Raw genomic sequence first — 24,212 nt, 5'->3', positions numbered from 1 at the left:
TGCTAGGAATGGTCTCGCCTCTAGCTGAAGTTTTGTAGCTCAGGCTGAAGGTGGATCGCTTGCTCTGGTGTCCTTTTTATTCTACACAGGCTTTATTTCTGGTTGTAATTCTAGCAGCGTTGCCCAGTGCTCTCTCTAATTCTCCTTGATTTCATGTTGGAAATTTTCAGAGACCAAAAGCATGCAGCTCTTAGAGCTCATCATTGCCAGATGTTGCTTAACTGGACTAAAACATAGTGGTGAAACAGGACCACAGAGCTGCAGAATGTCTCCTTGCTTCAGAGCCTGTAGGCCCAAGGAAGCCCGTAAGTATCAAAATGACCAGATTTTTACACCTTGTCATGGTTTTTGCAATTCCGGGTGCTCCCTGTAGCATTTCCGTGATGCACAGGGGGTGGTAGCTGCCTTGCCAGGATTTCAGATGTGGCTGCTGCCTGGGCCACACTTACTGGTGACAGCTTTGGTTGCAGCTGCCCTGGGGGTGGAGGCGATGCAGTGGTGTACCATTGCTCAACACTGTAGAGAGCTAAACTTTTGCTGGGGGCTGCCTGTTGATCAAGATAATGATCACGGGTATATCCTGTGTGTGCTGCAGTGCCCAATGCTCCTTTGCAAGAAGCGCTCAGCATTGCCTGTCCAGTTTCTGCTTCCTGAGCATCATCGCTGCAGTCAGCAGTAGCCAGCATCACTACCACATCAGATGCTACAGAGACAAGATATGGTTCTTGAGAAGAACAACCACATGAATTTTCTCCCTAGTTACTTTTTTGACAAATACTTTCCCACTATGGTCCATTGAATTATGAGCATTCAGCTCCTGGGCTGTCTTTTCCAGGCTCAGCTCTTTGTGCTCCACATGCAGGGATTTTGGTTGTCTCGCTCCATCTGCTAGGAGAGTTTTCTGGAGTGCATCATGTGTTTTGGCTGAGGTGGCTCATCCTTCCAGCTTTAATGGAAAGGCTGAGACACTGCAGGTCTTCTGTTAAAATGTATTCCACCTATTGCATGACCATGATTATATTTTGTCTTTTCTTCAGTCACTGATTTATCTGATATTTGGGATTTATAGCCCAGCACACCCACTTCAGAAATTGTTTGTAGCTGATGTCAAAAGCCTTGCCTAATACTGTAGATTTTAAGGAGCTATATTCTCTTTACAGGATCAAGGTTTGATACAAGCAGTCCAAACATCCACTTTGGGATGGTCTTGCTAGTCTAATGAGTTAAAGAAGCAAGGTTTGCTCTCTTTAAACTTTCTGGTGGGCAAAGGCGGAGTGAGCAGAATCACTTAATAGTTTGTTGATAAAAGAAGGATTAAAGAAGCTGGAATACCTAAGTGTTAGGTATACTCTTACTTCCTCAAAGCTTTATCTAGCTGATGACCTCTCTTTCATGTGTATCTCAGCATTTTTGGTACATAAGAGAAATTCCTGACAAAAACACTTAAAAAGTGGGAAATGATGCTTGCAGTGAGTACAGTTCAAAACAGCAAAGGAAGAAAGATTTTTATTTTTAAAAGATCTCTGCAAAGAGACCCCCTGGGTACTCTGTAGCTCTATAAAACTGGACATGGAGTCCTAGCTGTTCCTAAAAAATCACTGTGAGACCCTAGAAAGAAATGTGAAGTATGCTCCCATACCCTTTAAATGCTGGGTTATATACACATATATTAATACTAATAAAGCAGAAGTTAGACAGGAGGGAGCTCTCTCCCACAAGCTGTGGGCATCAACGTCTTGACTTCTGCTGCTCATCACAGCAGCTGGTCTGGGAGAAGTGAGCAGGAGAAAATTACCTGTCATGAAAAATTGTTCTTTATGAAAGCTGAATGTGGGTTCCCATTGCGATCTGGCTGAGCAGGTCTCAGCTGCTGAAATGCTGTGCTTTGGCCACAGCAGCGTCAGTGGGATTTAGGCTCTATGCCCATTGTGGGCAAGCCCTGGTGCCTGGTGGTTTATCATTATCTGGGGCCATGGCTTGAAGCCACGTGCATTCGGGAACAGAGCTCTGGCTGAGTGCTGCAGTGCAGCACCGAGAGCGGGCAGCGGTGCCAGGGCGCGCGTGCATGCGCTGCCTTTAATAGCAACGAGGGCAGCATGTTTTCAAAGTCACTTATGTGCTTGTTTTCTTTACTACTTTTAGTAACTTGTAAAATGCTTACGGCCAATTATTTGAACAAACAATGTCATGGAGTATAATCTCAGTCTTGGCAATGCTATCGGCTGGACACAAACATCTCATAAAAAAATGCTCTGGAAAAGTTTTCTGCGTGCTGGAGGTGGAAAGGGTGTCTCGCTTGCCTCCAAACTGCCTCTGCCACACTCTAGACACTGAACTGCTTCAAAAACTGACTTCTTCCTGCAGGTAAAGGGGACTAGAGCTTTCTGATACCCAGATGGATCCTGGCTGGATAGCCCTTGTGTTCACCGCTGCTGCAAAGTGGAAAAGCAGGGCTTTCCTCAGGCCTGCTCAGTGCTTCCACGTGGAATCGTGGCTTCAGGAGGGAAAGTGAAACACTGACCAAGGTCTTCCCTTTAAAAAAGCCTAGTAGTTCTCCTTCCTGGCCAAAACACTGGGCTTGCAGACACCCGCTGTGAGAACTGATCATGCTTCAGAGGTACGTGAGACAGTGTTAAGACCCAGCATGCCAAGGCACGAACCACGGATGCTAGTGTGAGCAGGACTTGCTGCCTCGGCCATCAGTTTTCAGCTGATTGCTGCTTGCAACAGCTCTCCTCCCTAAAGCCCCAAAAAGCATGTGAGAAAGCAGCCTTCTCTGCAGGAGTGCTCTGGGGCTGGGGAAGGACGAGGGAGATACTCCAGTCTTACTTGCAAGACTGAGTAATTAATCCCTACAGAAACCTTTAAACAAACAAATGCGGGAGGGAGGAATGCATATAAAAGTTTATGGAGTGCTGGGAGAACTCAGCTGCAGGCAGGATGGTTTCAGTGCCTGTGTGCCTGTTGTTCGGCACAATGGAAATCATCGCTGACGCGGTGGTGTGTGGGTGCTGGGTCCCCAGCTCCAGCTGCCAGCCCCGGGACCAGGGAGTCAGGGCATCCTGCTGTAAATTGGCACCAGAGGGGTCAGAGCCATACTGACCTATGTTGGGTTATACATCCTGGGGAGCACATTTATGAGAGATTTTTTTTCCCTCTTGCTTTCTCAAAAAGAAGAAATCAAGCCCATGAATACAGTCTGCATCTGGATCCCACGTTGCTTTGAGGATTTGCAGGCTGGCAAGGTTTAACCTCAAGAGCTGGCTTCACAGCCTGCTGGCGCAGTCAGATGTGCTGCCTGTTCGGAGTATTCCATCTCTGACAGCAGCACTTCCTTGCAAAAACCAAGACCTAGAACTCGGGGAGCACGAATCCATTATTATTTTTTGCACAATTGATCAGAAGTTGCTATTTGAATTGTGTGTGTGTGTGGTTTTGTGTGGGTGTTTGTTTTGGTTTTTTGGGTTTGGTTTGGGTTGGGTTTTTTTAAACACTTCTAGTGACTGCTTTTGGTGCGCGGGCTTGAGAATGGAAAGGTAAACCTGAGTGCTGTATGTGGATATGCAGCAAAAATTCTTGCTTCTCTTTATGATTTTTTTTTCCCTTGGTATAAAAGGCATGCATAAAATCCTTCCCCAAATACATGCCCCAGGAAGCACTAACTCCTCACCACTTAATATCAAACAGGTCGTCTTGTGGTGAAAACTCCCAGCTTTCATAACTTCGCAGCCAGATGAATGCTAAAAAGGCTGAAGACACTGCGCCTGCACTGAGCTGTGTGCTGGGCTCTGATGCAGCAGATCCATGTGCTGGATTTACCAGCCTGGCTGTGGACAAACATGTCCCACGAGCTCGGGGGCATTAGCTCAGTTGCAGCACCACATGGCACAAGGATGGCTTGTGCATGGACAACTTGGGCGTCTGTATCAGGTGTACCTTCTGTTTCACAGCCATTCATGTACAGGCAATGTCAGAAATAGCGGGAGGAAGAAAGAAGTAGTGGGGGAAATAGAAGAGGGAGGGGTTTTGTACATTGGCTAAATGGAGCTTTGGAGTGAAAACTTAGGGTCAGATAAGGAATCAGATGCATTGAGCACTGGTGGGGGTAAGAACGGGAGCAGGATTTGGCAAAGGGCAGCCTGAGGTATGACCCCCTTGCACCAGGTGCATCAGGCCAATCTCTCGTCTGCTAAGAGTTATGAACCCAGCACAAAGTTTCAGTTTTGGAGGTAGAACAGAATAGACAGTCAGTATGTGTGGGGATCAAAAGTGCATCTGGAAAGGAAAATGTTATATTTAAACCTAAACAATTTGTGTTTGTTATCTTTGCAAAATAAACATTCTCATGCATTTGACATTTTCCCCTGCATACAAAGCATGCTAGGTGGAATGGAGCAAGATCTTTCACCGGTTGTTTGTGTGTAAAGCAACCAGCAGCAAGAATTTCTGGCTGAGGGTGTCCTGTCACATACTGTTAGTAAAAAATTGAATACATATGGGTCAGAGTGAGTGCTGATATCTCAGGTCACTCACCCGAGAGCCAGCAGTCCTCTGGGTCTGAGGCGGGGTATGTACAGGTGCATTTCTTCTCCTTTGTAGAAGGACATGTCACCTCTGCACTTGCACGTCCCACATGCCCCTACTGACCTGCTTGGTAGACATCTGAAGAAAGAACAGAGGTTTTGCAGCGTGTCTCTAGGAGGTGCATCATCTGTTTAACGCCTCTTGAGCAAAACAAGTCTCCTGCTAGTGGTTGTGTTATGTGGGAACTGAGTGCCAATCTTCATCTTAGAGCTTTTTGGTTAAGTTTTTACTTTTTCAGCCCCCAAGCTATTATGGATGTTAGTGTTTCCTTTACAAATTTTCTTTATTTTTTGTTGAGCAATGCAAATTTCAATGGTTCCAGGGTGTCTTCTCTCCTCCTCTGCCTTTTCCATAACAACCTCAAATGAGAGTGGGGAGGAATGAGTGGGAAAAGGAAGAGGAAGGGATGCCCCAAAATCAAACTAAACATTTATGGAATGGGTGAGTGTGTGCATTGGGGAGGTTCATATATATATCTCGAGATAAGAAGGATGTGCTGACGTGTATGTTGTCTAACTCTGAGTGTGACACACAGTGCTTGAGCCTTTGGGACAGATGAGGTCTTCCATCCTGTGCAGTGATTTGGTATTACCCTCACTCAAGATACCTGTGATGTTTGGGTCTGTTTCTGTTTTATCTGCTCTCAGCATGTCATTTCATTGAGCAATTTCAGCTTTCTTTCCCTTCCAGTGTTTGCCCCAAGCACAGGCACTGGGCATGTTTGCAGCCTGACAGTCCTGACCACTGACTGCTTTGTCATTGTGTCTGTGAAGCAGTAAATCAGCTGCACTGTGATAAATAGAAATGCTGCATGGGCTTCCCCGTCTTTAAATAACCCAGTCTCCTCTTGCACAGAAAATGCCAGGAGCTGGACTCTTAATATGAGGCAGATAAAGCCAAAAGCTGCCAAGGAGTCCTCTCCCTGCCTTGAGAAGTAGTGCTCTCCTCCAGGGGATGTATATGAGTTTGCTGATGAGCTTTTCCAGCATGCTCTTTAGCTCTATCTAGGTCAAAGATACAGCTGGGCAGAAAGGTGAGTTTGTTCTCCACAGCCTGCTGAGCCCTGAAGATGCTGGTAAAAGGCTCTTTTCCCTGTTTCATCTCTCTTCTGGGTCACCTTGGTGTAAGCAGAGCTGGTTATAGAGCCTGTGATGCCTGTTGTCCCTGGTGTGCTGCTGCGCAGTCCCAAAGCAAGGCAGGCACCAGGGTTCCCCAAAGCCACCACGGTCGGATACGCCTCACTGCAAGGCTGTGCCAGTGCTCAAAGAATGGGATGAGCTTGGGTGCAGCCCCAGCTGGTGATGGACAGCCAGCCAGCAGCACCTGGCTGGGGCAAAGGGACATGTCACTGGCAAGGACTTCTGTGGTTGCTTTCCACGTGCAGCTTTGCCTGGGGAGCACAACACACGTGTCCCCAGTAGATGGGCTGCTACTGCAGAAGGAGATCACAGTCAGGGTATCAGGGCAAAAGGTTTAAGGCTTACGGATGCTTACTTTGCCCCAGTGCTTATCCTCCAGCAGCTCCCTTGGAGCTCCTTCCAGGGAGAGGAGGCTGGGACCAGGCGGAGCATGTGACGCGAGGAAGAAGCAGGCATAAAAACTCCGTTTTCTGTGAATGGGAAGTTGGTGTGAGCATGCAGCCTTGCCGATCTGCTCTCTTTGGTTGTGTGCTACCCCAGTGAAGCCTCAGAGCCAAGCCTGCTGTCTGCCACGTGGATTTGTCCTGCTGCGCTCCTTGGTTCGAGCAGTGTGCGTATCTTTGCAAGGACATGAGCAGTGGCTTTCCTGTTCTATTAATTGGGAGAGAGGATCTGCTCCCTTACACAGGCAATACTGGTGTGAATGCTGTAATGTTCCTCCGCTTTCTGTCTCTTTGTGTTCGCCTTATGGTCAGCTCTGCCAGGACTAACAGCCTATGCCACTCTCTAATGTATTAGACAGTGCTGGGACTCCATAGAGTGCATGGGAATTCTCCTGCCCTCAGAGATGCGTGAATCCTTGCATGGAGGCTCACACATGTTGCATGTATACCTGGGGAGCAGAAGGGGCTTGCATGTGGTTGTATCTTCCTGGCCCAAGAGCTTCAGTAGAAATCCACCGAGATATTTGTGTGAAATTCTGTTTTCTTTCTTGCTTCCTTTTTTTTTTTTTAGTTGTCGTGTTCCTCTCTCCTGATTTACTGCACATGCTCACGTGGCCTTGGAAAGGGGGATTCTCAAACTGTTTTGCTTCCAAAAGGAAAAGAAGCTGGCGGGCATTCATATTTCAGTTCTCGAGTTATGTCGGTTAAAGTCTCCCAGTAGGAAAACGGAAGATATGAGAGAGCAGATTGCTGGTGGTGATACTCGCTAGAAGAAAAACAGAAAAAAGGAGCATGAAATTCTAGAGCTACATCCAGACAAATGTGAGGTTTGAGAGGTATGTTTTCTGTCTGCTGTTAGAACATTATTTCCATTGATTTGATTTGATTTGTGATAAAATGCCTCATTGTGTCTTAAGTAATAGTAGGAATGACTAGTTTAGAAGCAGATTCTAAGCCAGTTCACGTGCAGAGCGGGGGGAGCATGTTTGTCAATGAAACCTTCTCAGTAATGTAGCTGAAATTAATTATGGTGTGGTCCATCTGTTAGAATTAAGGGAGCTATGTAATGCTTTATGACTAGTTCTGAGATTTCAGCTTCTGCAGGTTAAAGTGAGGGGCATAAGATTTAATGGTGAAATGGGGCTCCAGACCCTCTCCTGAATCTTTGTCGTCCCCAAACAAAAAGCTTTTCTCTGGTTTAAGACCAGATTTAAGATTATAGAATGTGGGCTTGTGATCCAGTATTTGGAACTTTAAATACCAGCACTCTGCAGAAATGTACATTAATATTCTCCTATTTAATTTTCATTGTTGAGACAATATAATAAAAGTTAATTTTTTGTTAGTATATTCAAAGTAGCATATTGCATATGTTGCATTGAGCAAATGATAAGCTATGGTATACTAAACTGTTAATACAGAAAAGCACATTTGAAATGATCAGTTGCCTTCTGTTAAATGAGGTCATTACCCAATTCTATCGTCTCGTCTTGGTCAAAATTTCTGTTATTTTTAGGGCCCTTTGAGAATTCTTAAATGCCTGACTGGTTCCATAAGGACTTAATTAAGCAGGAATTGTCTCTTTCTATTATGTAAAATAAAATATTTGAATACGATATCTTCTTTATTGACTATAAAGTCTTAAAGTTTGAAAAATGTTCTGCTTGGAGTGCAGACATGAGCTGTTGAACTGGAACAAAGACAGACCGACCTGTCAATTAAGTCTCCTATTTTAGCAGTTTTGTAGCTCGAGTTTCCTCTACTGAAACCCAGTCCTGATGTTTCTAAGTGAATGGCAAATACCACTGTTAAAAGCAATGCCTGCAAGGACTGAGTACTTGACTGTCTATTGCTTGTATCCACATTGCAAATATTTCTTTTACTCTTCTGATTAAAAGCTGTCATGAGGGCAGGACATGCAGATTTGCTTTGAGAAGGGCTCTGACAGCAAATGACATGTTGCAAAGGCTCTTCAGTGTCTTCGTATCCAGCCCTGTGAACTAAAAAAAAGGTCAAAGCTTGCTTTCCTAATAGCCTTGTTAAAATGCTGCTTTCATGTCTGTGAAGTCCCAGGAGACCCTCAGGTGTGAAGTACCTGATCCCCACTGGCAAGTGCTGCCTTTCTATTTTATTGTGATGGTGCAGAGTGCTGGAAATAGTATGAGAAGGCTGAGAAAAGGATCACAAGGAGCTTCAGCGCTGCCTTTGGTCACAGAAGTTCCCAAAGTATCTCCAGCTCCTGAGTCAATAATCTTTCTGCTCTGCTGGCCACAGAAAGCACCATCTGTAATCACAGATAAAACCCAGCTGCTTGCTTCTCTGCCAGGCTAATTAAAAAGTGCAGTGACCTCTCTAGGGCTAATTGTGTTCTGTTAGTGAGATGGAAGAAAGGAGTCCAGCAGGGTTGCCTGGCATTTCAGCACTCAGCTTACTGGCATAATTTTAAATTGTTTTTATTTTATTGTGACTATGTGATTCCAGAGCTAAGACGGCTGCAGAGTGCGTGTCTGACACACGGTTTCTGATCTGCAGGTGAGCAATGTGATAGAAAAGTGCTGCTAGCACATGAATTTTGTGCAGGACCTCCCTTTCCACCAGCACCAACATGCAGAGCAACTACTCCTTGGTCATTACCACCAGAGAAACTCTTCAAGTCCTCTATACAGCACTGACAAACTCATCGGCTGCATTGCGCTCACCCCCTCCCTGCCCACTTACCTCTTCAGATTATCAGTTTTCACTAATTCCAGCACTCTTCTCTGTGGTTTTTGTTCTGGGGTTGGTTGGCAACAGCGTGGTGGTTGTGGTACTTTGTCGTCACAGTGGCCCCAAAACAGTTGCTAATATCTACATTTTCAACCTGGCCATGGCAGATTTGCTGTGCCTCGCCACCCTTCCCTTCTGGGCTACCTACTACGCGCAGGGGTACAACTGGCTCTTTGGCTCTCTCATGTGCAAAATCTCCAGTTCTGTCCTGTGCTTGAACATGTTTGCAAGTATATTTTTCATTACATGCATGAGCGTGGACCGGTACCATGCTATCGTCCATCCTATTCGCTCTCAAAGAAGAACTCCACAACAAGCTTATTTTATAGCATTGGTTGTGTGGGGCCTTGCCTCTTTGTCCTCCCTCCCAACTTTTTATTTCCGTGACACTCACTACATTGAAAGCTTGGGGGTCGATGCTTGCATTATGGCCTTTCCTCATGAGAATTTTGCAAAATGGTCTGTGGCAACAGCCTTCCTGAAAAATGCACTTGGCTTCTTCATCCCCTTGACAGTGATCACCACGTGCTACATCTGGATCAGGAGGCACTTGCTCAAAGCACAAGACTTTGGGAAAAACAAGCAGAAGAGGGACAAAGTCCTAAAGCTGGTGGCTGCTGTTGTTGTAGCCTTCTTAATTTCCTGGCTCCCATTCCACATTTTAACTTTTTTGGATGCCTTGGCTCATATGAACATCATCAATAACTGTGACGTGACAGGGATCATCGACACAGCACTGCCGTTCGGCATCTGCATGGCATTTGCCAACAGTTGCATCAACCCTTTGCTGTACTGCTTTATTGGGAACCAGTTCCAGGAGAGGCTCCATCGCTTGTTTAAGCGACGAGTTTATCAGTTCAACAGCCATCAAGAGAGCTCTTCTTTGAGGAAAGGGAGCTGCTTCAGAGATGCTGAGACCCCTGTGGGCAGGGAAGGGGAGCCTGAGTCCTTGCTGTAGGCACTGGGTCATGATGTGGGGCAGTAATGCAGATGGCTGTCCCTGCAGCAGTGACGCTCCTCTCTCCTGTTCCCTGTGTTTTGTGCCCGTTCATTCACCAGCTGTTTGAAGGAGACTCTGGTTTTCTCATATGTAGAGATTTATTCTTCCTTCCTTTCTGCAATGAGCACTCAAGTTTTACATGGAGGGAAGATTCTGGCCAATAAATATATTGATGGCATTTTAAATATCAGCTTGTGGAGCAGTGGAGATCAGGCGAGTGTTTAGTGTAACACAAAAAGACAAAATATATCAAAGAACAATTGCATGACAGCTACAGTTGTGTATGCGCTGAGTATTATATCCTAAGCTGATTTTCTAAAAGAGATTCTCACTAGAGAATGTGTAAATAAAGCAGTGCAGATACTTCTGTACCTATCTGTAAGAAAATATTTTGACCTTTATTTTATATATATTTATATGTATTTTTTAAAATACATGGCTAGAGATGTCATATGTAAAATGCATCACATATACCTCCTGCTTGCTTAGACCTGGGATCCTGAGACCAGGTGGAGACACATTTCTGCAAACTGCTGGAGGCAGGAGAGTATTCTTGGGGGAAAGTACAACCACGTGCATGTTTTTATACCTTTCTCATAGCAGGTTTTCAGGCCAGATGGTTCTTTGCTTTAATTCAATGTGGTCACTTTTGATAGTAATGCCCCAGGAGCCGAACACACTATGTTCCACTGCTGCGTGGGCATGCTGAGTCCCGCGCACTGTCTAGCAGCCTTCGGGAAAAGGACTTGCTGATTGTCTAGACTTTTTGAATTTTAAATGTCAATTACTACTGTAATTATGGGGTACTGTGTACAGAAAGACTAGGTGACTCTGTCTTGACACAAAGACAGAGTCTCTGAAGCAGAACCATGGCGTGACTCTTAAGACTTACCTACATCTCAGTATGGGAGTTTACTCATTTGTAAATAAAAGGGGAGGGGGGAGAGTATTTGGCAAATCCTGATTCTATTTTGAGGTTGCTTTTGATGATTATTTGAAATTTTCATTTGCTGGAGAGGTACTGGTCCTTTTGGACCCTTCAGAAAAGATCATGTTTGATAGGCTCAATCTGAAAGAGGGATCTGTTAGCACCTTGTGCAATTGCCAGCAGGTTGTCCCTAGGCCGAGTGACCCAGGGTCACCAAAAGATCATTAGCTTCAGGGAATTCTCTTTGACAAGTTACTCGAGGCTTGCATTAGCTGTTTTGGGTCCATAGGACAGAAATTATACCTGCCGGTTGGGTAACCAGGAGTCTGGCCTCCCTGGAAGTCCCAACATTGGTTGGTATTTGAAAGCTGTGGGAACCTGGTGCAGGAGCCGTCCTTCACTGTTAAGGTGGGAGGTAAGTTTCTTCACTGGTGTCTGTGAAAATGGGATTATGCAAGAAATGTGCCAGTCTGAGTGATGCGAGGTGAAAAGTTTATGCAGAACTTGGCAAAATGGGGGCTTGATCACAAATGACCCCTTCTCCCTGGTCTGGTGGTCTGTAACGGGGTATGTAGCTGGAGAGATGCTTGTCCCAGAAAGTGAAAGAGCTGCTAATGCATCTCCCCTGGAATGTTTTTGTTGAAAATGTTCCGAGGAGCTAATAGTGTCTGGGGCATCGGATATTTCTGGAAGGACAAACTGTTAATTGCTTAGCAATGAGCACAACAACGCAGTCATGCTACAGCAAAACAAATCAGCATACTAAGAAAATTACCAGGTGTTCAAAGTGGCAGGCTCAGGGAAGTAATAAGAGGTTGTGGAGGCTTTTTACCTTTGCTGCAATACAGGTCAGCAATGAACACAACTGTGCCATTAAATGGCATCTTTGTAGTCTCAAAACAAAAGCTAAACTACACCATCTCAACCCAGTGGTGCCTGTGCTTCAGCTGTACCCGTCCTGAGTGTAAGCACAGACTGCATGTTTTCCACACGTCAGTTCGGACCTGCTCAAAAAGAACAGTTTTGAACAAGTATCATGCCTTCTGCCTGGTATGCAGACCTATCCAGACAGGGAAATACTACAGGAATCTGAAATCCAGCTCCTGTTGCATTTACATCTGCAAGAGGCTAGAGAAAATGAGGACAAAGCTTGAGAAAATGAGGACAAAGCTTTCCCAAGGAGAGAGCAGTGATGCAGCATCTCCCACTGCTGCAGCTGGAGGGCAGGGATTAATGACCACTTGCCAGGGCTGAGGCAGCTGCACTCTCCTAGAAACCGGGGGGGGGGAGGATTAAATGGAAGGCAAAACTGAGAGGGGAGGAAAATTCCTTCTTTCAAAATGCAGTTTCAAAAGAAGTCTACCCTGAAGGTCATATTCTGCAAGAGTGACAAACCAAGTGACCCCATAAGCTCGACACTGACATTTCTGTTTGTCAGATCTGCCTTGTACCTCTAATAGGTCATGAATTTGAGCAGTGTGGTTAAACGAATATCCAAAAAACTCTGTCTGGAGAGGAACCTGAAATGGAAGTGGGGGAGGTGCTGTATCAAGGGCTTTGCTTTATTTTTAGAGCAACTTGAATAATATCAAGCTCTATGAATTTCTTCCATCATGCTCAAGTTTCTCATGGGATTTTTCAGGGATTTTTAATGGAAAAATGTGGGGATTTTTTTCACAGTTTCAGTGTGTTGTGTTTATTTTTTCAAGATTTTCTGCAAAAGAATGCAGATAAAAATTTAAGTAGGCTTGTTTCCTTGCAAATTTAGAAGCTACTTTTTTTTCTTTCAAGAGAACATTTTGCTAATCTATGCAAACGAGTCTAATAGTTGTGCAGTGCTACAGTATCTCTCTGTCAGTCCCCAATTCCCCCTCCCACCCTGGTCCTTTGCAAGCCCTGTGTTCCCTTAGGCGCTCCTGGAAAATGCAGACAGCCTGTCCAAGGCAGGAGCCCTGCAGTACTTTGGCAGAGTGTGCAAGCCTGGGAGCCCTGCAGTCCCCTGCTACTGCCCTGAGATTGTCCCCTGGAGTGATTCACGCAGTTTTGGCGGGGACATTGGGAGTGTGTGGGGTTGCTCAGTGTCTTGCTCACTCTGCAAGTATGGCAGGATGGATTTATGAGCAACAGCTGGATTTTGGCTGGGGCTGCACCTTCTCTGCCCTGCCATGGTGCAGTCAATGTCAGTGGAGAGGAAAGCCTGCTGTGGAAGGGGTGTGTTGTGACCTACCAGGTTGAAATGCTGACGGGTTTGGAGTCAAAGCTGAGAGTGGTGGCAGGGTTTCTTTGGAGAGGGGAATGTCCTGGAGTACTTCTGGGCCTGTCGGTGGGTCTTTCCCCAAAGAGGGATGGAAGGGATGGTTTACTACAAGGATCGGTCGGTCTCTGTCATATTTGCACAGCAAATCCTGTTTGTGGCTTCCTTTTCTAGCTGTATTGATTATTCTCAGCTTAAATGAATTGCAGAAAGAGTCTCAGTCCAAACTGAGCATCCTGTGTGTATCCCTGAGCTGACTTCAATATATGAAGCAGAGAAAGTCACTGGCATTTATTAGCATGAGCTAGTGCTGGGTGGTGAGCTAAATGCTTTGTTTATGTAAGATATACAATAAGAAATGTTTGGTACAGCATGTTCTCCCTGAGAAGTCAACACTGCCTGAGCCTCTGCTGGCACCCACTCAGCATGCTTGTCCCATTCCTCAGGCCAGATTTTGGGCAGGAATATCATCTTGCCACCCTGCAGCCGACTGCCACAGCTTGGCTGCCCTTCACAACACATCCCTTTGTCCTGTCTGAAGGGCAAGGGGGTGCCATGGAGCAAGTGAACTGCTCATGTTTCCCTATGAAAATGAGGTCTTTTGGATACTGTATTTGAGTGGTCCTGGCTGGAACGCAGGAAACCTGAAGTGAGGATTGAGGTTGTCTGGCAGGCTTTCCTCCGTGCTGGCAGACTTGCTGCTCTTGTCTCAAATCTCCTTCCCTTGAAGGAAAATGACTGCTGTTGTTGGGAAGGGCCGCTCCGTTCAGCAAAGTCCTGGGATGTGCCTTCCTCACGTCTGCCTGCCGTGGGGTCCAGCTGGATGCAACAGAGAGGGGCTTGTTGCTCTGGCCCATGGGCTCTGCTGGGAAGGGTTTGTGAGTCTCCTACATCTTTGTCTTACCAGATGCTTGCCTACAGAAGGAGCCCAGTGCTGCTGTCTTCACGTCGCATAACCTCTGGGCTGGGTACAGTGGTGTTGGGGAACGAGTGATGCACTTCACTCGCAAAAGAGAAGCAACAATGTATTTTATTGATATAAGGCAATGATTTAGCAAAGTTCAATGGTAAATGTGACAGCAGTTTAATAAGATTCGATGGCAAACTACGCTGGATTATTTACTGCATAGAGGACAGGGCCAGACAAAACTGTCGGGGAGACCCTCCCATTGAGTCATGAGGTTCAGAGAGGACCCCCTTGCATTCTAAACTTCTCAGAGAGAAATTTAGGTGCGGCTGGATTCAGACTTAGTCTCAGACTTGGTCAGTGGTTTATGTCTAAAGGATTATATATGCACAATCAATTTTTTATATCACTTAGCTAAGATTACAAAGTTTCAGTGCACTTATTCCCAATTCACTTACCAAGTATCTGAAGTGATAAGGATTCTTTCAGCCTTGAGGAGTAATCTTGAGAGGTGTCCCTGCTCAAGGGGAGATCGTGGTGTGCAGTCCACTGCCGTTCAGGAGAGCTCAATGGGCCCTGGGCTGTCCACTATTTATGGGGTAAAATGATTGACTTATAGTCATATTTGCATACCAGCCGTATTTTTGCTGGTGCATGCTCAACTAGCCCTCAGTTGTTGAGCAAGGTGTGTATAGCCCTTAGCTATTGTGCTGTTATCTGTCTCCCCAGAGTCCAACTTAAGCTGAATGCAGCCATCACGATCGCTACTGGTGGCTATTGCTTAAGCAGAAGGGGGGAAGCACATCACCACAAGTGGTCAGCCTTGCTGTTTGCCAGAGCATCCACTGAGGTACCTGGCTGAGAGCCAACACTCCCGTTTGCTAGGTTTCATTAGAATCAAAAGAGGAAAGAACAAGACCCAAAAGCCCAGACTAAAAATTGAGATTTGTTTATGGAAAATAGCAGGTTTTGTGTGTGCATGTGTGTGTGTTTAAAGGGAAGTAATGACTAACCCTGTGGGATACCCAGCTGCCAGCAGCAAGCCTGTGTGCGTTCACCTCGCCTAATGAGATGTTTGCAGACCTTCTTCCACACCGGCATTTCCACATCTGTAATCACCACTCTGCAGTATTCTGGTGCCACTGGGAAGCAGGGCTGTGGGATGCTGGGCCAGTGTTTCAATGGGGGCACACCTGCTGCCATGGACAATAAGGATGGGAACCAGAGGGGCTTATGCCTCTTCTGCATGGGAAGCCCAGAGGCACCTCCCCAGAGCGCTCCTGTCCTTGATAACCCATAGGACACCCCTCCCTGTCTGTGCCCAAGCTCTAATCCTGCCTGCTTAAATGTCAGCCCTTACATCTGTCAAAGACCATATATAGATGGTGGTGTAACTCCTTCAGCTTCCAAAACCAGCTTTTTTGCCTTTGCTGTCTGTCTGCCAGTGGGAGCGATGTGGGGCAAGAAGCCAGCAGGCGATTGCACAGGCCTGGCTAAAATGTTTCTGGATCTTGGTCTTGGAGTGGAGAGCCCTGGGACAGGGAGCAAGCCAGCCTCTCTCATTGCCTCTTTCAAATGTTTACTTTCCACTTCCTCTTCAGCTGAGACAGGATCTAAATTTGACATTATAAGCTCCAGATAGAACTCTGTTAATCCCCAAAACATTTCACAGGGACAAAGTAGAGTAATATGGAAGTGGATGAGGGTCATGACATTAATTTCCCTGCTGTGAGATACATCTGAACTTACCCCGTCTCCCCTGCTGACAACCAGTAGCTCTTCAGTTTAAGCAAACATAAGTTTGCGAAGCTCTGCTCCATCCCTGGAAGACAAGCGGTTACGGGCAGCCAGGATCTAGTGTGAGTTTTGGCTTTAAAAATTGTAAATTTAAATATTTTGTTGTTTTTACAGCAAATAAGAAAATCAACAATACCCAACCCAATGAACTGCAACAGTGCAAATGTGACTTATCCAACACAGCTGCCAAGTCAACATGACAGCTAAAATGAAACAGAGGGCAAGGCTGTCTCTAGAAATCAGACTCAGCTTGCAACAAATGAAAAAGAAGCTTTTCTAATAGGAAGGAAAATGGTATAATCATTAAATGCATTTAGACAGAGATATATTTAGTATATAAGATACAATTACTGTTGAATGATGTGTGGGAGAGCTTGCAGAGACAATGCAATGAAATAGAGAGATGTCACGTTCATATAATATATCCATAAGGAAGCAGAAGCTGAACATTATTATTGCTGTTTAAACTTTGGTTTAACAGTGTCTTCTGCATTCCCCAGAGATGCCTCTGAGGTTGTGCTCTGAAGCTATCTGCCCACACATAATGCATGTTCATTCACTGTGGAGGAAGTACGTGCATGTAAATGTGTTTGCTGTGCTGGAAGCGTGGGGCTGAACTCTGAAATAATTTGTCTGTGCTCTAAACTTGCCTCTTTGTGCTGTGCTGCAAGATGGCATGTGGGCAGCTGGCACGTGAGCCCTGAGGCTGGGCAGTGGAGAGCCGTCAACCACAGCCATCCCTGCCCCGGGCACTCTGGGGTGCTCGCTAGCTGGGGTGTAGTGTCATACACAACACACGGCCTCCTTCGAAAATCACAGCAAAACATCTGCATTAAGCGTTAGGACAGCATCCAAACATGTGGCTCTTTCGCAATGACAGGAAAGTGAAAATTATGAATACAGCATGTGCTAGGCATGCAGCTGTGTCATGACAGAGTAGAAAAAATATAGTAACTACCACTGTCTCTGGACAAAACGAAGCACTTAATCTGTAGTCTTAAAATCTGTTGCTTCCCAAAGTCTTTGATGGGATCATGTTTATGTGGCACACAACTGTTTGGTGTCTTCACGTGCAGGGGAACATGGTAGTTTTCTTTGCAGATGCTGAACAGCATTTGACTTGCTCTGGTAAGTGCTTTAAGGAGTTTTACACGTAATGAAATAGATCTCACAACTCATGCTGCTTGCCTCTTACCCTGCAAACACCTTCACTGACCCCGGCAAGGCTTCTTCCAAAGTAAGGTCAGCGCAGTTTGGCGCTCTATACAAATCTTTACTGTTGTGAACTCTGGGGTTTTAGAACGTCATGAATCCCTTTTTATCATGAAGTTCTGAACGTCCTTGTTTTACTGTATTAACTGTCTCCTCTTAGGTGAGCATGGTGTGCAGAATTTGTTCTTCAAAGTGCTTGTGCTTCTTTGGAAGAGGATTCCTCCATGTGCAATTCAGTACACATGAAATATGTTTGACAAAAGTCTACTTAAGAATGGACTTTCAGGCCCAGATAGACTTTGTAATGTAATCAACATGTTTAATAGTAAAAAGATTTGGTTTTCTTTCAAATCTGTGGTAATAGACTGCTGCAGTTCGGAACATGTGGGCTTTTACTAGGGAAATGATACAACCCAAGGGAGTCGTTTTCAAGGACAAGTCTAGGAAAAAAGACTTTAGAGTATGATACTAAATGTGCTATATTAACTGGGGAGGGCCCTGTGGACATTGCTGGCACTCAGCCTGGGATCTGGCAGTCTTTCATCTGATTTTATTTTGATCTTCATACCCTACAGGAATGCAAAGAGATCTTTCTTTCATCCACTGGAACACCCAAAAAAGAAATTACCCAGAAAAGTCAGGAATGTTTATTCCTTTAACTCTAAGGCCAACATGGATCTGAACTACAATACAACTAGCTGCTTTTCTAGCTACTAGCCATTTTTTTGCTGAGATTTGATACTTCGCAGGTAACTCTGTCTAGGATGAACTGGAAACACAAACAGGTAATGAAACCAGATAGGAAAGTTCTTAATGTTGGGCTAACCTGTAGCTAATTCAGCTGCAAGAGTACCCAGAGCAGACTTCATGCTGAAGGCAGGAGCAGATTTTATCCATACTCAAGCTGGGTGGGAAATTATGTTGTTGTGGATTACTAAAACAGCACTTGGGTTAAGCAAGACTCTTATAAGACATACCATAGAAAAAGAAATCTGCCATTTGAAAAAAATGTGAGAGGTTCATGTAGAAAGAACAGGGTGGATTCAGCATGAGGGTCTGTTGAAAACCTCTGAATAGTTACTGAGGAATGTTCACAGGTTTTCCTCGGGTCACAGAGCAGGTGACAGTGCTGAGGACTTGTTCTGGTGTGTTGAGACACTGGTAACACGTGGCCCAGTGAATCAAGCTAGATGCGGTTGGAGACACATGAAGAATTGAGAGGTTGTTCCCGGAGCTCCCTCCTACTGTGGATCCTGTCATAAATCTTTGCTGTGCTCATGTTGCCACCTGTGCCTGTCCTATAATCTTTGTCATAACATTACCGCAGGTACATATGTTAGGTATGCAGGTACATACGCAGGTACAGCTGAAGATATAACAGTAAATTCAGTAACATTTAACGTCCTCTCTGAACAGCTCATAATAAAGTACCATAATGCTGGCAGTTAACATCTACAGCTGTCGTACAGAACATTTCCTTTGCCCTTGCTGTTTCCAAGCTCTTTACAGACCCAATATTTAATGAAAGCACATAGACAAAATCTGTCTTCAGCTTGATTGGGATATTAAACCCGCCCTGTCACTGGTTCAAGAAGAAAAATACTCCAAAGAAGCAGTGGAGCTAAGTCAGAGGTACAGCAGCACAGCAGGGCGAAGGAAGAGCTATGTGTTCTTCATGTGATCACCAAAAGAAGTCACTACCCACTTTCCTCTTCATGAGGAGTGTCCATAGGACTCCCCCGAGAAGCAGCTTGTTGTAGATCACCCTTGTGCTGGCTCTTCATTTAGCGGCTCTGCAGGATCCAGTCTTTGCTCTCTGCCTGGCATGAAGCATTTACCTGTTCTGTAAACAAATTCATCCCATTTTTACTGATGGAGAAAGTTACTGATCAGCCACACCATGGCAAAACATGCTTTATTTGCTCATATGATCTCACATAACAGCACATACTGCTCTAAAGACTGAACGTGCTTGCAGGCATTTGTTCAGCACAAAGCTTATCCTGCAGAAGCACAGTGATTTTGCAATAAAGTGATTGTGCTTTCTGTGGTTGGGAAATACTGAAACACAAATTAAGAACCCCTGTCCTGAAGCCATTTTGCCAGAGCTTGCTCTTGCTGTGAGCAATGCCTCATTTCCTCCTTAGCCTCTTCAAGAAAGCTAAATGCTCCAATTAAACTATTATGTGCTGGTCTCTGTGTTAGAAACCTCAATCCCATTAGATTTTTTACCATCCATGAAAGTCTCCATGAGTCATCACAGTTTTCTGCTTTTGCAGCCCACTTGACAGCAAGAGGACACACTACTGGAGTACATGAGCTTTATTCAAAGGGGCTCTGAGTGCTTTTTTGGATCTCACCTGAGAAAACCTAAGCAGAATAGAGAAGAGTAACTATTCTACCTTCACATCCTCTTCCCTTCTGTATGCTCTTGCATCTATGAGTTGGATGAAGGGACATTGTGGGGGTTTTTCAGGAATAAAATACTATGTGTACCTCCTTGGAGGTTGCTGTGTGGATAAAACATTGTTCATGGCTCAGGCTGCAAGCCAAGTTACAGATACTCAGTTCTGTATTCTGAGTTACAGTGAATGCATTCCAGTTAGGAAACAATGACTTCTTTTGCAATATTCACCTTAAAACCCTACTGAACAAAGTTCTGTAGATTTGCTTAATGATTTTTTTTTTTTTTTTTTTTACTTTTAGTTAAGTCCTTATGTGATATAATGACATACTAGACCTTCTCTGAAAGAAAGAGGCCACCTAGTGCCGAATTATAGGCTGCTGCAGAAAACCGCCTGCTTGGAAGGTATGAAAACATAACTTTAGTGTAATAATAATACTATTTGTGTTTAAGAAAAAGAAAAAGAGAGACATAGACATTGAAAATCAGATTGCAATTGGCCATACTTTAAAAAATTCAGCATGTCTATTTTATGGGTGGATCTACTGCTTATCATAAAAATGAGTGAGATTTGGCAGTCTTTAAGTTACTGAAAGTTTAGTTTAACACTCAGAAGAAGAGCAGTTCCACTCTGTTTGGTAACTACTTGGACATACTTGTGAAACCCCCACTACCCCACGGAATACTATCATAGCTGAGTGACAGGTGAAGGGTAATTGAACATATGTTCATGAAAGGTAACTGGTGGTGCCAGACCAGCTGCTAGGACGCTACAAAAAATCCCTGTGGGCTGCTCTCATCTGTGAGCAGGGATACCACCGGCACTGCAGGACCTCTGGCTTCCTTTATATTCAGTGGTGAAAAAGGTGCCCCACCAGTTTGTTTCATGGCTTATAAGTCTGAATTGCCTGCTAGCATTGCTCCTCTTTCTGCATTGACTTTTAAGGGAGCTTAGAGCTACTGGTATGTTTAGAGGAGGGTCTAAACTTATGGGTTTTTGACCTAACATCCCTTTGTTGTCTTCTGGAGATACTTAGCTTTTCATGCATTGTCTGCACAAGGAAATTGGGCTCCTAGCTGGCTCTGATCACTTGGATGACTAAAGTGGGTGACGTGAATAGCTCCTCAAGGCATGTATCAAGCATCTCTGTTACATATTGGTCTTGCATGCTTTAGGTGTTTAGCCAGGCTTCCAGTGACACCCTTGCCTTCAAAGGGAACCTACTCTATAGAGAGTGCAGGGTAATCTGGATACATACAACCACTGTTGGGAAATGCCTGTATCCATGTGGAATAAGTCTGTCTATGTAACATGAAACAATTTCCCTTGGAGAAGAAAAGCACTTTTCCATGATCCCTTCTGAGCCTTGGTGTTGTCCAAAAATATGCCTGAAACAATTAGAGTTCTTAAATTTTAGATTCGTCATATTTTGGTGCTTAGTTTCTCTTGTTAGTCACTGGCAGCTGAAACCTTCCTAAAGTTTAGTACTTTTCAAATTAGACCTTAAGTATCTTCTCTGAAGCACCCAGAAATGGAGTTGCCCAAAAGCAGTTTCTGTGCACTTGTGCCCATTTTATTGTATTCAAGCAGTATCATGAAAATACTTCCTCCCTATAAATATTCACTATGCACATCAGGACTTTATTTTAGTGCAAGCCCAGGGAATGCTAGCATGGAATTTCACAAGTCATTGTATGTTGCCCATATTATGGTCCCCGGTAGCACGGAATTCCAGTAAGGTCAGTTTTATTTTTTATGTAGCTATAATAAGAGTAGAGTTCTCAAAAAATTCTACATAGAAGTAAAGAGTAAAACAGAAGACAAGGTAAGATTTCATTTAAGATTACACATTTGTTCTGTGTTTGAGGCATTTTGCTGCAGGCATAAATTGTCGTTTTCCAGATTAGATGGGAATAGCAAAAAGAATAATAATTTTTTTAGAAAAGTTGCATAACTTCAGACAAAAAACACATTTAGAGGACTAAATGTGACAAACTCCACAGATATGAATATTACTTTATACCTAAATAAAATATTTAATATGTTTGGAAAATGCTTGTGGCAGTTTCAAGTGACAATTCCAGCCTTTTTACATATTTCAGTAGAAACTCTAACTCAGTTTGGCACCTATATGGGTATTAAATTAATTTCAGAGCAAAGCAGTTTTTGTTTTCTATTTGCTGGAATCTAAGTTAGTCATAACTTAATAGGAACAGAAGGCCTCAGTACCTGGCTTTAATGCCTCCCAGTTATTTGGCTCATATCAAGTCTATCCCAAGTGTGCTGTTAGATATGTCCTCTGTTCATGAATAGGACAGTTCAAATAGTGTGAGCTTAGGTTTTTCTCTGTGTCTGTCTAATATATGAAATTCCAAGATTTTAAGACAGGATGGATGTTTATAATCGTCTACTCTTATCTCCTGCACAGGAGCCTGGTGAATTAAATCTTGCATCAGCCAGGGCCTGTGGATTAATTTAATCAGTGGTTTTCTACCTCTTTGGATATATGAATCCTAAAAAAAAAAGTCCTAGGAAAGTGCAAGTCCAAGAGAGTTGCAGGCTGTTGTTTTATAATTGTTCTTTGTAGACCCTTAGAAGTAGTCCACTGTTCTGCAGGGATCATGGACAAGAGGCTGCAAACCACTGAGCTGTGTTTTCCAACAGATTGGAAAGCCATGACGTATGTGATTGAATATGATTGTAACATGCCAAAACCAAATGTGCATGTGCCAAAGTGTACATGCACAAACTCATATGCTCTTAAGTCAAAAGGTATCATAGGTAGTAACGCTGATCCTCTTACGTCTATAGAGTAGTGCCTCCACCCATGAGCCATTGATATCAGTATTATTTACAAACCAGTTAGATTGATCATGGAGAAGGAAAACACTCACTGCATGGAGGACATCAAAAGCTCTCAGAAAATATTGCGGGTAAACATGTCATTCTTTGCTGGTGATGATCTATCTGGTAGGAAATTTTGTTGGAGGTTCGTTAACTTTGAAGGCAGCAGCAGACAGTATCTTCATGTCCCCTTCCAAAACACAGTCCAGGAATAGTGCACTGTAATTAGAGTCTGCAAATGATGTGTCTGACAGTGTGTTCATTGCAATGAGCAGTCCCTCCTCTGGGAACTTCTGGTCTGCAACTAAATAGTGGAGTCCTCTTCTCAATACGTACAGTCAAAGCAGCAAATTTGCTGCGTCTTTCTGTTGTACCTTTAACAAAAGCTGTTTCCTCTTCTGTCTGAAGCAAAATGATTACTTGAGTATATAAATACCAACTGGTAGATTTATCAGCAGCTCTCTTTCCTTTCAGAGTGCTAACTTCTGCCTGCAGAGTCCTCCAGAGTTTTCTGCCTTGTGCAATTGAGGAATTGTTTGTAAACCCTTAAGATACAAGAACTGAAGGAATGCTCCAGAGCTTTTCTAATAAGCTTCAAAATTCCCTAGTAGTATTAATGTCTTAAGTTTCCAAACCTGAAGAAATAATACAGATAAAAACTGCACACAGAATGAACACACACAAACAAAAATGCCACGTTTCAGTCAAGAGGGAACATTCTTCTGTAAGGTTCTTTTAAACAAGATATTACCAGATTTTTTTTTACCATTTCCAACAAAAAATAAAGCTAATATTGAGAAACCTGATGCTGCTTATTAGTGTTGTTCACTGCAATAACTCCCAATGAGAAAGCGAAGCACCCAAAGCTTCGCTTTCCTTTCCCTTTTCCATCCTTTGCTTTTGTGCAAGCCTACCGAAGCTGTCTTTTAAAAGCTGTCAGATCAGAGTTTCAGAGCTGAACCTGACCATCCTTGCCCTGAGTCAGGCTGGAGTCAGTAATCCTTGTCAGCAATGATCTCGTTAGTTTTACTTTTTTTTTAAGCTTACCTTTTCTATTTTGCAAATCTCCAACCATCTCTACTCGCACATCTTCCTTGTGGCTCACAGTTCTTACCAAGCTTTAGCACTGCATTCTTCAGAGCTGAAGTTAGATTTTTGTGTCTGATTTTACTTGTCTTTTGTCTCCTGTGCCATGGTTACTTTCGTTCTTCTGACCTTCCTTGATTTCAGGAGAACTGGTTACGCTTTATTTTTGTTTTCCTTCTGATAGAAAACTTGTTTTGCTGAGTGATTTTACTTTTCAACGCGGCAAGTTGCATACAGTCAGACCCAAGACTTGGTTGTTTACATTGAGTTTCTTCCAAATTTGTTAACCTTGCCCTCTTCCTTCCCTCGAACCCCATTACACAAATGACTGGAGTAGTGCTGGCATGCTCCTGGAATATGTAACTGTTACAGAACTTAATACAGGAATCCTGCCTTGTACTCCATTAAACAAACAAGCACATCACCGTCATCGGCTGTCGGAGTTTGCTGCTTTATTTACAAAGTGGGAAGCTATGGCTTCTTTCTCTCCTTCAGCTCCTTCCTTCATTTCAGTTTCAGAAACTGAAGTTTCTTGCCGTTGGGAATGCTTCGTAATACCAGTAAAGCCAGTAATTCCTCTTTTAGAAGAAAGGGTGTGGGTGGGCTGTCAAGGCACTTTCGAACTCCAACATCAAACCCTATTTCTCTCTCTTCCAACATGTACAAAAAGGGCTTAAAACAGAGCTTCCTCAGGGAAGAGGACCCACTCCAAGTGACTTGCAATGGGAATTTTCTTAATTTTTAGCAAATACATTTCTTTAAACTACTGCACTGAGATAAATCCAAGGAAAACCCTAAATCAAGCATCCAGTAATTCTACCTGCATCTAAATTTGTGCCAGGCTCTG

The 24,212-nt window shown here is 44.0% G+C and overlaps 2 protein-coding genes across 5 annotated transcripts in view; both read left to right on the top strand.

Annotated features, from left to right (window-relative positions):
- SLC6A14 (solute carrier family 6 member 14) overlaps positions 1-24,212 on the top strand; it is a 75,657-nt gene that overhangs the window by 9,612 nt on the left and 41,833 nt on the right. The window contains exons 1-2 of one of the 3 annotated variants that reach the window (XM_054840057.1): positions 15,267-15,880; positions 19,737-19,839. The exons of 1 other annotated variant lie outside the window; for it this stretch is intronic. The gene's annotated coding sequence lies outside the window, so the exon portion shown is untranslated. Of the gene's footprint in view, positions 1-15,266; positions 15,881-17,024; positions 17,816-19,736; positions 19,840-24,212 lie in introns of those variants that run through there. One more of the 3 variants, XM_054840056.1, reaches the window with a different exon arrangement.
- On the top strand, positions 4,117-10,294 carry AGTR2 (angiotensin II receptor type 2). 2 transcript variants are annotated; one of them, XM_054840078.1, is made up of 2 exons: positions 4,117-7,002; positions 8,699-10,294. In XM_054840078.1, the coding sequence occupies exon 2, from the start codon at positions 8,772-8,774 to the stop codon at positions 9,888-9,890; it is 1,119 nt and encodes a 372-aa protein (XP_054696053.1). In that variant the 5' UTR covers positions 4,117-7,002; positions 8,699-8,771; the 3' UTR covers positions 9,891-10,294. The 2 variants fall into 2 exon arrangements, with proteins under 2 accessions (XP_054696053.1, XP_054696054.1); XM_054840079.1 differs by having other exon boundaries at positions 8,648-10,294.

The sequence above is a fragment of the Grus americana genome, chromosome 12 (genome assembly GCF_028858705.1).
Source record: "Grus americana isolate bGruAme1 chromosome 12, bGruAme1.mat, whole genome shotgun sequence".
Taxonomy (NCBI): domain Eukaryota; kingdom Metazoa; phylum Chordata; class Aves; order Gruiformes; family Gruidae; genus Grus; species Grus americana.
The sequence above is the reverse complement of the archived record's forward strand: the minus strand, read 5'-3'. Positions and strand labels throughout refer to the sequence as shown.